The sequence below is a fragment of the Ciona robusta genome, unplaced genomic scaffold (assembly GCF_009617815.1).
Source record: "Ciona robusta unplaced genomic scaffold, ASM961781v2 AP042742.1".
Lineage (NCBI taxonomy): Eukaryota > Metazoa > Chordata > Ascidiacea > Phlebobranchia > Cionidae > Ciona > Ciona robusta.
In genome coordinates, this window is record NW_028323121.1 from 54,450 (window position 1) to 70,063 (window position 15,614).

General features: G+C 31.4%; 2 protein-coding genes across 3 annotated transcripts; one reads left to right on the plus strand and one right to left on the minus strand.

The window, feature by feature from the left end:
* The first annotated feature begins 10,133 nt into the window (after positions 1-10,133).
* LOC149723790 (uncharacterized) lies at positions 10,134-13,129 on the plus strand. Its single transcript, XM_089893432.1, has 4 exons — positions 10,134-11,928; positions 12,105-12,214; positions 12,564-12,730; positions 12,789-13,129. The coding sequence occupies exons 1-4, from the start codon at positions 11,200-11,202 to the stop codon at positions 13,001-13,003; spliced, it is 1,221 nt and encodes a 406-aa protein (XP_089749558.1). The 5' UTR covers positions 10,134-11,199; the 3' UTR covers positions 13,004-13,129.
* LOC149723791 (myosin heavy chain kinase B-like) lies at positions 13,122-15,366 on the minus strand. 2 transcript variants are annotated; one of them, XM_089893431.1, is made up of 2 exons: positions 14,719-15,366; positions 13,122-14,523 (listed from the first exon to the last, which is right to left on the minus strand). In XM_089893431.1, the coding sequence occupies exons 1-2, from the start codon at positions 14,780-14,782 to the stop codon at positions 13,502-13,504; spliced, it is 1,086 nt and encodes a 361-aa protein (XP_089749557.1). In that variant the 5' UTR covers positions 14,783-15,366; the 3' UTR covers positions 13,122-13,501. The 2 variants fall into 2 exon arrangements, with proteins under 2 accessions (XP_089749557.1, XP_089749556.1); XM_089893430.1 differs by having other exon boundaries at positions 14,707-15,366.
* Between the last annotated feature and the right edge of the window lie 248 nt (positions 15,367-15,614).

Sequence of the window (15,614 nt, forward strand, 5' to 3'; positions counted from 1 at the left end):
ATTATTGGATTGGGAGCAATAAATATAAAGTTTCGCAACAAACTTTATTTATTTCATATCAACAAATTAAAAACTTTTTCGGATCAAAATATTTTGTTTCTGAACAAAATTTATTGTGTTTGAAACAAAAGGTATTATTTACGAAACAAAATAAATATTTTCTAGAACAAAAAATACTGTGTTCGGAACAAAAAGTTATGGTACTTAATGGATATCGTATATTTTAAACAATAAACGACGTTCTTTTAGAGTCACGGCGCGACGGGTATATAATTATTTAAATGTTTCCTTTATTGTTTATTATGAAATTGAACGAGTAAAGAGAATGAAAACATGTCTCATTTTACTCCAACTTACTTTAAATATCACAAATTGTTCTTAATTTTGAAGCTGACAACTATACATTATGTTAAAACTCCTTTTGTTTAATTTTAGAATAAACATAATATACACAATCTTGTTCTCGCGTTTAAACGCACAACTTGTCAACTATCACTTATATTCAGTTGTAACTTAGATATATAAATACTAAATGAGACCAGGTGAATATATATTATTATAAAAATTAAATATCCTGAGGAGGTTTACAAAAAACTTGATAATCAAAGTAACAGTTTCGCCGTTTTCCTTTTCAAAATGTATTGTTTTCGTTTCGAGATGTTTGTTTCTGAATCAAAATATATTGTTTCGGGAACGGAATATAAGGTTTGCGAAGCAAAATATTATTTAAGTTGATTTTTAAATACTATAGTAAAAACAATGATTAGCCATTACAAAAAAAAAACACTTCTAAACTTCTTGTAATTATAACATGGTTTTTATAAAAACACTTTATTTTACTTAAGTAACAGAATATCTGCACAAAGGTTAGTATGAGTATAAAAATAAATTGTGTGCATAAAAATAAATATAAAATTAAATCGTCGTATTTTTTCCGAGCGGATTTGGTTTCGCAGTGCAGTAAGGTTTACAATTACATTTTTTTCCAATGGGAGCCAAAACATTTTTTTTAAATTTTGGTTAAAAATAAGATAGTTACAAAGAATTGTGTCTAATAATCGACGGCCTTGTTTATCGCTAAGTTAGATTGCTCAAATAAATTTTAAAAGCAACTTATAGCAGGTTTTATTTTTCCCGCTTTTGGTTTGAAAACAAAGTCGAAGTAACACTTTCGCTGTTTTCGTGACAAAACATACTGTTTTCGTTTCGAGATATTTGTTTCGGGAACGAAATACAAGGTTTGTGGAGCAAAATATTATTTAAGTCGATTTTTAAATACTTTAGTAAAAGCAAAATATAATTGTAATAAAAAACTGGTGTTGCAATTTCATGGTAGATATTTTAGTAATTAAAAGCGCGTGTTTACTGTGGGAAGCGTTAAAAAATGTTTTCTTCACGCTTTTGATTGCGTCCTTTAGGTCTTTACACACACACACGACTCTCTACATAACTGTCCCTTCTATCTCTCTTTTCCTATCCACGACTGCACTCACACAGAAAGAGAGGAAGTTAGATAGAGAAACAGGGGAGTGCGGAAGCGAGAGGGAGGGAGAGAGAATATTGCTTTGTGTAGCATAGAAACAATTTTCAATATGGGTCATGCTCATGGCACCATCTATTACAGGCCTGGACACCGTCGGCGCCTCTCTCGAAACTGGAGGCGGATGGTTTTGCAGCGCTTGTACGATTTGTAGACAGTTTTGATCAGTTATATGACAAATTATCGCATTGGAAAGTGTTTGCTCGGAGTTTTAGCAGTTAGTACAGTATAAATGTTAATTTTTTTTTATTTAGCTTGCGTGTATTATGTTAATGATTGGCCACCAGTGTAAAATTTTAAATGAAGCTGTCTGTTTGGGCATGCGCGCCTGTGTTGTTACTAGTTCTAAATTTAGTCCCACAGATATTTTAATCAAACTTTCCTAACTATAAATATTCTCTGAACTACAAGACCTACCACTTCTCAGTTTATTTTTTAATTGAAGTAGACTGCTTGCTTTTGAAAATCCCTTTTCGACTTTGTTTTTTTGTCTGATAATCCTAATATTCATCAAAAGGCCTATTTCTTGCTTTATTAAAAAAGCTTCAGAAATGATGTACCAGGTATCGGAATAGCAGGACAGATCGACACAGTCAAGGCCAAAAGCTTATCAAAATAAAGATAATTTTCGAACTTCCCTTTTTAAACTGTTAAGTTGCACCAAGTCACATAAATTTAGAGATTGTAATATGAGTTTATTTTTGGTTACATTGTAATTTGAAAAAACATATTTACATTTGTACAATAAAAAAGGTGGGTCAAATTAAAAAGAAATGCTACCTCTTTTGTGGTTTGTATATGCTGGTAAAGGTAATGTCAGTTTAGAACAGGTTACATGTATACATTTTGTATAAAAAATGCTTGTATGCAAGATATAGTGAGAAATCATGTGTATGGCTTGTTGTGAGACAGGTTGTACAAGTGGGTATAATGCAGGTGATAAAACACCAATTTCCTGTTAACCACATGTAACCAATAGCGGTGAAGATGACTGCAGTCCATTCCAAGAAACAACAAGTTGCGTGTCCCCAAAGTTTGATTCCAACGGTTTACAGAAATATTCCTTTTTCGCTTAATTTCGTTTGTAATTTGGGCATTATCCAGTCCAGGAAAGATACATATTCACTATCCAGACATCCAAGGTACTTGCCATCGAAGTAATGAATATTTTCATCTTAGCTTTATAATTCTAAATTCCTCTTTTGCTGGACAGATGACCAAGGATAGCATAGGATCGGAAGTTTATTAGCATGTTTAAAATTGCAGCAAACCAAACATGCAAAGTTTCCGCTGACTACAGAAATTTAAATACAACAGCATATTTAGTTGGTAAGCTTGTGTATTCTGGTGGGCACTTGTCAGGTCATTCACTCATTTGATTATTTTTCATCTTCAAGAGCATCATATGAAAAACTGAGGATCATAACATAAGCTCCCCAGTACGAAAAACACTGACCAGAATGGTCTTGTTGTTTTCGTAACAAAAAATATTGTTTTCGGAATAAAATTTTTCGTTTTCAGAACAAAAAATATTGTTTTCGTTTTTCGGAACAAAATTTTTCGTTTTCGTAAAAAAATATATATTTAACGAAAAATATTGTTTTCGAAACAAATTTTTTCGTTTTTGTAACAAAAAATATTGTTTTCAGAATAACAAATTTTTTCGTTTTTGTAACGAAAAATATTGTTTTCGGAACAAAATTTAAAAAAAATATTGTTTTTGTAACGAAATTTAATGATCCCAAAATGAAACTTATTGTTCAATTTTTTTATTAAATGAAGCGATTTTTGGACATTATAAATTGCGTTCGAAAAGAAGATGTTTTCGTAGAAAATGTATGGGGGATTTTAATAAAACGTTGTATTCGAGGAAATACGAATGTTTTACTTTTCAGAACGAAAATTATTTTTTTCGGAACAAAATTTTTCGTTTTCGTAACAAAATATATCGTTTTCGTAACGAAAAATTGTTTTCAGAACAAAATTTTTCGTTTTTGTAACAAAAAATATTGTTTTTGGAATAAAAAAATTTTTCGTTTTTGTAAGAGAAAATATTGTTTTCGGAATAAAATTTTTCGTTTTCGTAACAAAAAATATTGTTTTCGGAACAGAATTTTTCGTTTTCTTTTCGTTTTCGTAACAAAAAATATTGTTTTCGGAACAGAATTTTTCGTTTTCGTAACGAAAAATATTGTTTTTGGAATAAAATTTTTCGTTGACGTGACAAAAAATATTGTTTTCGGAACAAAATTTTTCTGTTTCGTAAAAAAAGTATTGTTTTCGGAATAAAATATTTCGTTTTCGTAATGAAAAAAGTATTGTTTTCGGAATAAAATATTCCGTTTTCGTAACGAAAAATATATTGTTTTCCGAACAAAATTTTTCGTTTTTGTAACTAAAAAATATTGTTTTCGTAACGAAATTTAATGATCCCAAAATGAAACTTATTGTTCAATTTTTTTATTAAATAAAGCGATTTTTAGACATTATAAATTGCGTTCGAAAAGAAGATGTTTTCGGGAAAAAGTATGAAGATTTTAATAAAACGTTGTATTCGAGGAAATACAAATGTTTTACTTGAAACAAAATTTTGATTTCAGAACGAAATATATTTGTTATCAGAACGAAACGTATTTTTTTCGGAACAAAATTTTTTGTTTTGGTAACAAAAAATATTGTTTTCGGAATAAAAAAATTTTTCGTTTTCGTAACGAAAAATATTGTTTTTGAAATAAAATTTTTCGTTTTCGTAACGAAAAAAATTGTTTTCGGAATAACAAAATTTTTCGTTTTTGTAAGAGAAAATATTGTTTTCGGAATAAAATTTTTCGTTTTCGTAACGAAAAAAATTGTTTTCGGAATAACAAAATTTTTCGTTTTTGTAAGAGAAAATATTGTTTTCGGAATAAAATTTTTCGTTTTCGTAACGAAAAATATTGTTTTCGGAATAAAATATTTCGATTTCGTAACGAAAAATCTTGTTTTCCGAACAAAATTTTTCGTTTCTGTAACTGAAAAATATTGTTTTCGTTACGAAATTTAATGATCCCAAAACGAAACTTAATGTTTTAATGTTTTATTTAATAAAGCGATTTTTAGACTTTATAAATTGCCTTCGAAAAGATATTTTTGGAAAAATTATAAGGATTTTAGTAAAACGTTGTATTCGAGGAAATACGCATGTTTTACTTAAAACAAATATTTTGATTTCGGAACAAATTATATTGTTTCCGGAACAAAATTTTTCGTTTTCGTTACAAAAAATATTGCTTTGAAACAAAAGTATTGATTTAACAAAAGATATTGTTATCGGAACGAAAATGATCGTTATCGGAGCAAAATTTATGTTATCGTAATAAAAAATAGTGTTTTCGGAACAGAAGTATTATTTTTGTAACAAAAAACATTGTTTTCGAAATATAATATAATGATCCCAAAACTAAATTTATTGATCATTTTTTTATTAAATAAAGCGGTTTTTAGACAACATAAATTACGTTCTAAAACAAGATGTTTTCGGAGAAAACTATGGGGATTTTAATACTTTGTATTCGAGGAAATACGCATGTTTTACATTGAAGCGTTGGGAGATCGTGTTTATCAATTTGTTCTTTTTATTTAAAAACCTTATTCAAATAGAATGGAAATTAAAACAGTTAGAAATGTAAAAAATAAAAGTAAATAGATATTGCAACACAAACACGCGTTGCGAGTAATAGTACGTTCTATCACGTCGCCTGAACCAATGTGACTGCAGAGAACAGTCGATGAACTAACGGTGAACGAAAAGGCAAGGTTACAGGAAAAAGCGCACACGTGGGTTCACCGAGTTGTGACGGTATAAATCGCGGAAAACAATAGCGGGGACGGATTGAGAACGAATAAAGAACATAGTTAAATTGATTATAAATGAAACACCACAACATGAAACAAATATTTTGATTTCGGAACAACATATATTGTTATCGGAACGAAAAATATTGTTTCGGAACAAAATTTTTCGTACCAAAAAATATTGTTTTCGAAATATAATATGATCCCAAAACTAAATTTATTGATCATTTTTTTATTAAGTAAAGCGGATTTTAGACCACATAAATTACGTTCGAAAAGAAGATGTTTTCGGAGAAAATTATGCGGATTTTAATAAAATTTTGTATTCGAGGAAATACATGTTATACTTAAAACAAATATTTTGATTTCGGAACAAAGTTTATTGTTATCGGAAAGAAAAATATTGTTTTCTGAACAATTTTTTTTGTTTTCGTAACATAAAATATTGTTTTGAAACAAAAGTATTGTCTTTGTAAACCAAATTTATTGTTATCTGAACGATAATTGTTGTTTTTTTGTGGACCAAGTGAATGTTAATTAATTTAAAAAATACCCGATTTTTAGACATTATAATTCGCGATTTTGTGACGTGAAATAAAAAACACAACGTTTTTGGAGCAAAGTATGAAGATTTTACAAAAATTGATGTAATCAAGAAATGTATGTTGTACTCGGAACAAAGTATTTTGATTTCGGCACAAAATTTATGTTATCGTAACAAAAAAATATTGTTTTCGGAACACAAAACACTGCTTTCGTAACAAAACGTAATGTTTTCATAACGAAAGATATTGTTTTCGAAAAGAAAAACGTCGTTTTAAAACAAAACATTTTGTTTTCGAAGCGAAACATATCGTTTTCGGAACGAAAAGTTTATCTAAAGATAGCCCTAGCCCTAATATGAATTAAAATATATAATTAAAAAGTATATTGGAAGCATTGAAATTATTTTTGCTCTCTGTTTCTATCTAGTGGATAATTAAATTTCGGAACAATTTATTTTGATTTTTTACGAAATTAAAAAATTTAAATTGTTGCGAACTATAACCAAATAACGATTTGAAACAAAAAAATGGGAACAAATATTTTGTACAAATTGTTTTAAAAGCGAAAATCTCGGAACAAAATTTCGTTTCAGAAACAATATTCGCGATTTCGGAACGAAATTTCGTTTCTCGGAACGAAATTGGAAACGTTTTAAATTTTTAAAGGCAAAAATGCATTAGTGACTTTACCCGTGAGGTTTTCAATTTCCAAATATTAAAACTAGTACATTTATAAAGATAGAAGATAAATTTTAGATACAACTCACTGACTCTTTCTGTATTTTTGTGGTGACATTGTGTTTTAACTTTTAATAAAATTGAAACTGCAATTCGTGTCAAGAACTAATGATTTATCAACCGCATGTTGTCATCATTGACGAAATAAAAACAAAAGGTATAAGGTTCCATATGAAAATTATTATGGCTTTTACAGCTATGAAACAATGTTTAGATATAACTAACTAACGGTGTGTCTATTTTTAGTTCAAAATTTAAACTGCAGCTTGTGTCAAAAAACTATTTTCTAAATAACTACATGGTGTCTCTACTGACCAAATAAACACAAAAACGGAGTAAACTTATAATTTCTTATTATTACTTTCCTGCAGGAGACTGGATTACCGGAGGAACAGACACCTCCCTATCCCCATCTGTCACCATAGGCAGTCATGTTTCAAAAAAGTGTAAGGGTATTTAACGACTGTTAAATCAATCACCTACATTTTACAATTGTTAGACATGTACACAGTATCAGTCAGAATGTTATCGGCTGCAAGGAGATCAGTCAGGATGTTGTTATCGACTGCAACAGATCAGTTGATAATTATGCACTACAACAAAGTGCCATGTAACTGTTAATAATTGAATGTAAATAAGTAGCCGTTGAATGAACTGTCTAATCGTAGTAGCTCAGTTACACTATCTTTTACGATAGCTATACTACTTAAAAATATCTGGACGGTAAAATTCTTCGTTAAAGTTGCAATGCATTGTGCAACAGTTACATTGCTGCACAAACATTACTACAGAACAGCTAAGTACACTTGTTGATCGTACATACTCATGCAGGACAGCATTGTCTTAAATTACATTAAACCCATAATAAAATAATATTTTTTTTCCTACAGCATCATGACATACTGTGAATTGTACTGGGGTAACTACAAACAAAACTTTGTATTGTACTGGGGTAACTACAAACAAAACTTTATATTGTACTGGGGTAACTACAAACAAAACTTTATATTAACAGATGAACACTTGCAAGAAAAAAAAATTCCAGCTGAACATATAGTGAGTACAAGAATGGAACAAAGAATTGCGAAGGGTGCAGCATTTTCTGCTCACAGATGTTTTCTAATGGTGACCACCAATCGACTGGTCAACGCATAGGTGACCAATTGAAACAATGGATGTCTGCAATTCTTGGACTTACTGCGATTATGCATGTCAAAGTGCCTCAGTGAACACTCGCCCAACTTTCAGGACACTAACAATTTCGTTAACAAAACGATGCATATGTACGAAACAAAGGTACCACATTCCAGCAGTGCAACATTGGCCAATATTTCTGCAAAATTTAACTTAAGAAGTTCAACAAGTCCTTTCCATATATACCTTGCACATTGGCAGTACTTCCCGAAAACAACATGGTTATCGATTTAAAGATGGCGGTGTTGCAGCAACTCTGTCTAAAAACATTCTACATCACAAAATTGATATCATTGAAAACGGTTCAAGAAAACATAAATTGCGTAATGCTTACCACTGCTTATGCCAAGCAACAGACAGCAAGTACAACGACTTCATACAGAAACACCGACAAGGAGATTTACCACAACGGGTTCCTTTCTACCAAATGTTTAAAATTTCATGTATGGAAACTACCATTTGGCCGGTGATTTCCCTTTAATTACTTGTGCGAATCTAAAGCTTGTGGTGGTCAGACACATTTAAGCACAAAGAAAGGTTTCAGACTTAAACATCACAGATTACAGTACATTTTTTGCAATGTTACGTTTTCAGTACGACCGTTGGTTTACAAAACTGTTTCTGGAGCTTTAGAATCGGGAAATAAAATAAAAAAAAATATAGAATCGGGTAAAAAATTTTTTTTTCAGGATGCTCTACTTCACAGAACGTACAAACGCAAACATGTGCATTTTGAAAAAGTTCCAGATGACTAAAAATGTTTTCTTTTGCATAATAGATGGAACTTTTCAAAATGCAATAAAACAATTGGTGACTTTTCAAGGGGCCGCGGTGATCTCCTCTTTTTATACTGAATCATTTCTTTCATACGTTGACAATTTACGTCACACATGGAAATGCCGGTTACTAAATTCCAGTACTTCTGTTCACTTAAATGTGCCAACACCAAGTACAAACAGTTCAATTATTTTAATGTACAACAACAAAACTTCTTTACCACAGTATTAAACAAAGTTGACCAAAGTTCAAAAAATGTTTTATTTACCGCCCTTGAATTCTTTTTATTAACAGGGGAACATGAAACCGGTAAAAGTGAAGTGCTTCGCAGAATAATTGAAGTTTGTTCCACCAAGAAACATCGTGCTCTTCTTGCCACGACCAAAGTTAGTATAGATCAAGTTAGGAAACGGCGCTCGTGTACGCCATTACGGAGCCCACAGAGCGTGAATCGCCCATACAAATGCATGGTCGGCATGTGTTCATTTAGTTCTTGTAAGCGATACAAAACTAGAAAACACGTATAGCGGTTATTTTAACCTTTAAAAAAAACAATTTCTAATATAAATCTTGTTAATATTAAATCTAGGGATTAATGTGAAGTAAATTAATATTTTGACTGCTTTTCGGCGTACAGTGTGGTTTAACAGGGTAGCTTACTTTACGTTGGCGAATAAGACTAGCAGCAATCAGCTTAGTTTACAGACTAGCAGCAATCAGCTTAGTTTACATAATAGTATATGATCATACCTACGAATCTACAGAACCAGTATATACTACATTTATAATCCAACATAAGTGGACATGCAGCTCCAAACTCTTAAGTAGTAGCAAATAAGGTGTTCGCGTTTTCCGATTTCATAAAGACCCCGAACGCAGAAAAGGTAGCTTACTAATTCAAGCAGAAGATCAAAAATAGTAACTCAGTATTGTTTTCCTCAATGTCACTTCGATATTAGGCAAATTTTACAAAGATACCTTAAGTTTCGTTGCCCGGTATACGTGTTAAGTTTGTGAGCCAAAAAGTAAAATCACGGCAATTTACATGCAAAACTGCAGCTAGATACACATGGTAATGTATGGTGGCCTATGAGTGCCACCCTAATAAATAAATAAAATAAGAATATTACGATAAAAAAAAACGATAAGTAAAATGAAAGCGAAAAGTAAAATGAAATTAAAAAGTAAAATGAAATTAAAAAGTAAAATGAAATTGAAAAGTAAAATGAAATTGAAAAGTAAAATGAAAACGAAAAGTAAATTGAAAACGAAAAGTAAAATGAAAACAAAAAGTAAAATGAAAACGAAAAGTAAATAAATGAAACGTAAAATGAAAGCAAAAAGTAAAATGAAAACAAAAAGTAAAATGAAAGCGAAAAGTAAAATGAAAACGAAAAGTAAAATGAAAACGAAAAGTAAAATGAAAACGAAAAGTAAAATGAAAACAAAAAGTAAAATGAAAACGAAAAGTAAAATGAAAACGAAAAGTAAAATGAAAACGAAAAGTAAAATGAAAACGAAAAGTAAAATGAAAACGAAAAGTAAAATGAAAACGAAAAGTAAAATGAAAACGAAAAGTAAAATGAAAACAAAAAGTAAAATGAAAACGAAAAGTAAAATGAAAACGAAAAGTAAAATGAAAACGAAAAGTAAAATGAAAACGAAAAGTAAAATGAAAACGAAAAGTAAAATGAAAACGAAAAGTAAAATGAAAACGAAAAGTAAAATGAAAACGAAAAGTAAAATGAAAAACTTCACGTGGCCGAGACGTGCCAGTGCCAACATAGAAATCTTAAAAATTCTATCAAAATTACTTTTTATTTACTCTGATTTCTATGGAATGTCTTCTTTCATTTTAAACCTTCGTACTTGTTGCTTTAACGTACCGGTAGTTGTTTATTTATTCCTTGTTATTAGCCAAATCAACCCAACAATGTTGTTGCAATTTGTCATAACTTTTAAATCTAACCAAACATTCGTTATGCGTAGGCCTAATATTAGGAGTAGAACCATAGTAGGCTATCCTAAACAAGTAGTAATATAGGTCAACGCTTTGTTAATTTTTATTAGGTGAATTTTTGGTCTTGGGTGAACAAGTAGATATACCAGCCTCAAAAGCCTCATGTAAACAATAGTTCGGATCAGGTACTAAAGTGGATATCATTGCTTCGCAGATGGCCGACTAGTATACTAAACTATTACGCTTTATCTATGCAATGTACATTGTAGGTACTGGTATGGTACAAGACTACTAGACATAGCAGATTTAGATATAAAGAAATAATGTCAACTTGAGGTTATTGTATTTTCTATGTTTTGATATGGTTTATACTTAGATGTTAGACATAATAATGTAACATGGGCAGTATAGGCCCACTTAAAGACAGAAATATGGAACTAGGAAAATTTATACTAATCCGTAACCCACCCTGACAGCATTAGGTTTAAAACTACGGAATGCTCAGATTTTTACTATGCACTAACCCCTATGCAAAAATTTTAACCATTTAATAATATGTTACCACAGCACAGGCCTAGTAAACTTGTTAAGTGCCATTGCTGACATCAGTGATGGATTGGCAAAATGACGTTGTGTTGACTGGTGCATTGCAAAACTATGTGAGACAATCCATTAAAAGATTAGAAATACTTGATTTTGTAAAGCGTGACTTTCCTCAGTACCCATGGAGTCTAAGAACTCTTTGTCGAAGATTGAAATTTTTTAACATCACTTATATTGATCCAGCAATTGCAATAAATGATGTAAAGTCAGCAGTAACCAAAGAACTTGATGGACCTGGAAAGTGTTTAGGATATCGCGCCATGCATCAGAAAGTAAGGAAACAGCACCATATGAATGTACCTAGGGACCTAGTATATGCAATCATGGTGGAGTTAGATCCCGATGGGCTGGAAGCAAGAACACCAGGGAAGAAAAGGTTAAAAAAGGGTCATTTTAGTAGCAAAGGACCTGACTGGGTACATTCACTTGACGGCCACTGTAAACTAATGGGATTTCAAAAAAGTACTTTTCCACTAGCTGTGTATGGTTGCATAGACACTGCTAGCCGAAATCTGCTGTGGCTTAAAATTTGGACCGACAATTGTGACCCCAAATTAATTGCTCGTTGGTACTTTGATTATATTTATGAGACAAAATGTATTGCATCATATATGAGGCTTGACAAAGGTACAGAAACTGGTATCATGGCCACAATGCATGCATTTCTTCGAAAATCTCATATTGATGTTACTGATGCGAGTGATACTGTTATTTATGGAAAATCAACTTCAAATCAGGTATGTTGCTAACTTAACATTTTTTATTAATGCTTAAACATACCAGTGTCCGGTACTTAATATGATTTGGTGAAATCAGTTTCAATGTGAGCATAAAACATGGGGTGCAGTCTAAATATGTTTTTTTAACAGTAGTGGTTGACACTCTGTAATTAATACAATGGCTTTGTTTGTAGATTGAAAGATGGTGGAAAGAGTTACATGAACGCCTGGAAAAGTATTTTAAACGCCAATTAATGTCTTTGAAAGATCTGGGTCATTACAATCCTGACATAGCTTTAGACAGGTAACATGACGCAATTAAATTTTGCATTGCAATAGCCAATGTAGGATATTCATTGGAAAATGCAAGCATGCCCACTGTCGAGTTACAGGAGGTATTGCAGTGTATAATTCAGATGTTCCTGACTGTGTTAGTTTAACCCATTAATCCACTGGGTTCAGGCTATATTTGCTAATTGCTTTGCCCAAGGATACAAATGACTAAGCCACCAGTGGGTTTCTGACCCTACAACCTTTCGGTTGAATTCTGGCACAACAGACTATATGCAGCTGGACGATGTAAGTAATAACATTTATTTGCATTTACCCAAAGTAGAGCTTACAAAAACATTATTATTTATGTTTGTTAACAGAGATATACTTGCATTTGTGTATATACCAGTGCTGGAAAAGGAAATGAAAGTATTCGTGGATAACTGGAATACACATAGAATAAGATATCAAAGGGGTACATATCTTCCCAACGGCATTCCCAATCATATTTACAATTTTCCGGAAAACTATGGTCTTGAAAAATGTGGTAAATTATATTGTTATTCTTGCTCTGGTGTTCAGTACTAATAATAGTGATTCTCCAGGCCAGCATATAACTGATTCACAGCTAAAGGAAGTTTGTGAGGTTTCTGGAGTTCTGGATGTGAGAACCGACTTCCTATTGTCATCCCAGCGAAAGACTTTACAAGAATATATTCCTAACCCTCATCTCCTATCGGCAAATGAATGTACAGATGCTTACTTGTTTTTGAGAAGAAAGCTTGTTTCTCAGCTTACTAAAGAACCTGTTATACCATAAATATGTTTGTTTTTTTGTTTAAGTCTAAATACCAGAAAACTAAATTAAATTACCACTGATTTTATTTCCAGTTTTGCTGAAATTTTCTCGCAGAAAATATTCATTAAAAATGCAACAGTGAGCCACCATTTGTGTATTTATAATAAAACTACACTGTCATAAGGTAAAAAGAACATTAGTTGAAAAATGAAAGGAACAAGAGAAATTGTAAAAGGCAAATATGTACCGGGTACACAATATAACAAAATGTAGGTGTAGGAAATCTATAAAAGAAATACCATATTATAATAGATTATAAAAATATATGTACGGGTATGTTATCAAATAGTTAGATTTGTGCACCTGATTGTGAAAAGAAATTAGCTGGCTTATACGTAAAACTGAAATGCTTTATTACCGGTACCTCAAGCGTTTTGACAATTCGCCTGCTATGTATAATATTGATTTGCAAGCTTATTCTTTTTCAAGATTATTAATAGATCCTTAATTTATTGTTCACTACATCTTTAAATCCAAAGCTTCACAATAATCATTGCACTCGTGTTGTGCAACGAAGGTAGAGATTGCTCGCTGTGCTAGATTCCCTGCACAAAACAATAAAGTTCCATCTTCGTTTACATGTTTAATGGAAGCAATCTCTGGGTCAGTGTACACAGTAGTATCTCCTTGAATGTCGGTTAAAAGCAGCTGCTGGGAAGAATGCTGAAAGCTGAAATGTGCTAAACATACTGCTTTTTTACATGCTGTCGTTTCTTTGTTTCCACATACAGTACCATCATTCGATGTATATTTTGTAAATTTTCCATGTATATATTCTTCCAAGGTAACAAATGTGTCCTCTTCGCCGTCTGTAATTTTTCCGAAGTATATTTTAGTATATGTCGGTATATATCCAAATTTGCCTTTAGTCAGATTTTGTACTGCTTTGGCAAGTTGGGAAGTAAAATTTGCTGCAAGCATGTGCATTTGCACGATCTTGCGGGTATGGCCTTCAGGGGTTTGGTTTATTTCATTAAGTGTGTCCAATGTTTCTGGCAAGTATTGCTTTAACACCCAAGTACCAGGCAACAGCTTGGAAGAAGATTGCACCTTATATGCCTTTCTAAAGCCTCCTTGGCTAAAACTTTCCTTTTCGACCCGAATAATTTCCTCAATTTCAGTACTCCACATCATGTCAGAAATGTGAAACTGAGATAGTTTAATTTTTGTACTGGTAGCGTCCATAACGTTTCCTAATTTCATCATTTCTACAACCGATAAACTTTTGGGGATTGGGTGTTCCCTTTTCACACTAAATTCCACAGAAATTTGTTGCGGCTGAAGATGGTCAGTTTTTCTTCTTTTAATTTGGGGCAAAGAGCTTGATACCACAAGTTTAAACTTAGAATTTTCTTTACAAGCTAGTTCAGTTGTGTTAGCAATTGCTCTAATATGTACGACATTGAAGTTTGGTAATTGATCAAGTAAACAGCATGATGGACCTTGCTCCCCAGCTAAAATGTCACAGGTCATATCATCATCTTCAAAGGAAAAATGAGCATTACATGCCTTTTTTATGTTTTTAATGCTCAATTCATCAAACAGAAATGGAACAAACTCGCGAGCTCCTATTTTTAAATATTTTTGAGCCTTGCCTGATACTTCAGGGCTGCATCTTTGAATGGTAATGCATTTCCTATCTAAAATTTGCGAGTCATTCTTACCGGTAACCTTACGTTCAGGTTTCTTTGTTCTTTTTTGTTTCATCTCCTCTTTAAATTTGTTCCACATATCAGCCATTTTTGTTGATAATATCTTGTTTCAAAGCGCGTGCAAAGATTTAAAATGAAAGAAGACCTGCCATAGAAATACTACATGTAAGATTTTTGTGATGTCTATGTTGGCACTGGCACGTCTCGTCCACGTGAAGTTTTTCATTTTACTTTTCGCTTTCATTTTACTTTTCGTTTTCATTTTACTTCTCGTTTTCATTTTACTTTTCGTTTTCATTTTACTTTTCGTTTTCATTTTACTTTTCGTTTTCATTTTACTTTTCGTTTTCATTTAACTTTTCGTTTTCGTTTTACCTTTCGTTTTGAATTTACTTTTCGTTTCATTTTACGTTTCGTTTTCATTTTCATTTTCATTTTACGTTTCGTTTTCATTTTCATTTTACGTTTCGTTTTCATTTTCATTTTACTTTTCATTTTACTTTTCATTTTCATTTTACTTTTCAATTTCATTTTACTTTTCAATTTCATTTTACTTTTCAATTTCATTTTACTTTTTAATTTCATTTTACTTTTCGCTTTCATTTTACTTATCGTTTTTTTATCGTAATATTCTTATTTTTTTATTTATTAGGGTGGCACTCATAGGCCACCATAGTAATGTTATGCGTTTTTGTTTGTATTTCTATATTTTAAACATGTTCTTGGTTAGTAAACTTGATATTTTCTGTTTTTTTACTTTTTAATCAATTGAGTGTTGAATAAAATTTGATTACTTTTGTGGATTTATTATTTTGATAAGATGATTAGTAGAAAGCCATTTTTACGCGCAGAAGTGCTTGGTTTTTAAAGAATCGCAATATTTAAACGAAAAACAGCACCCAGCAATGATAAAATGCTAT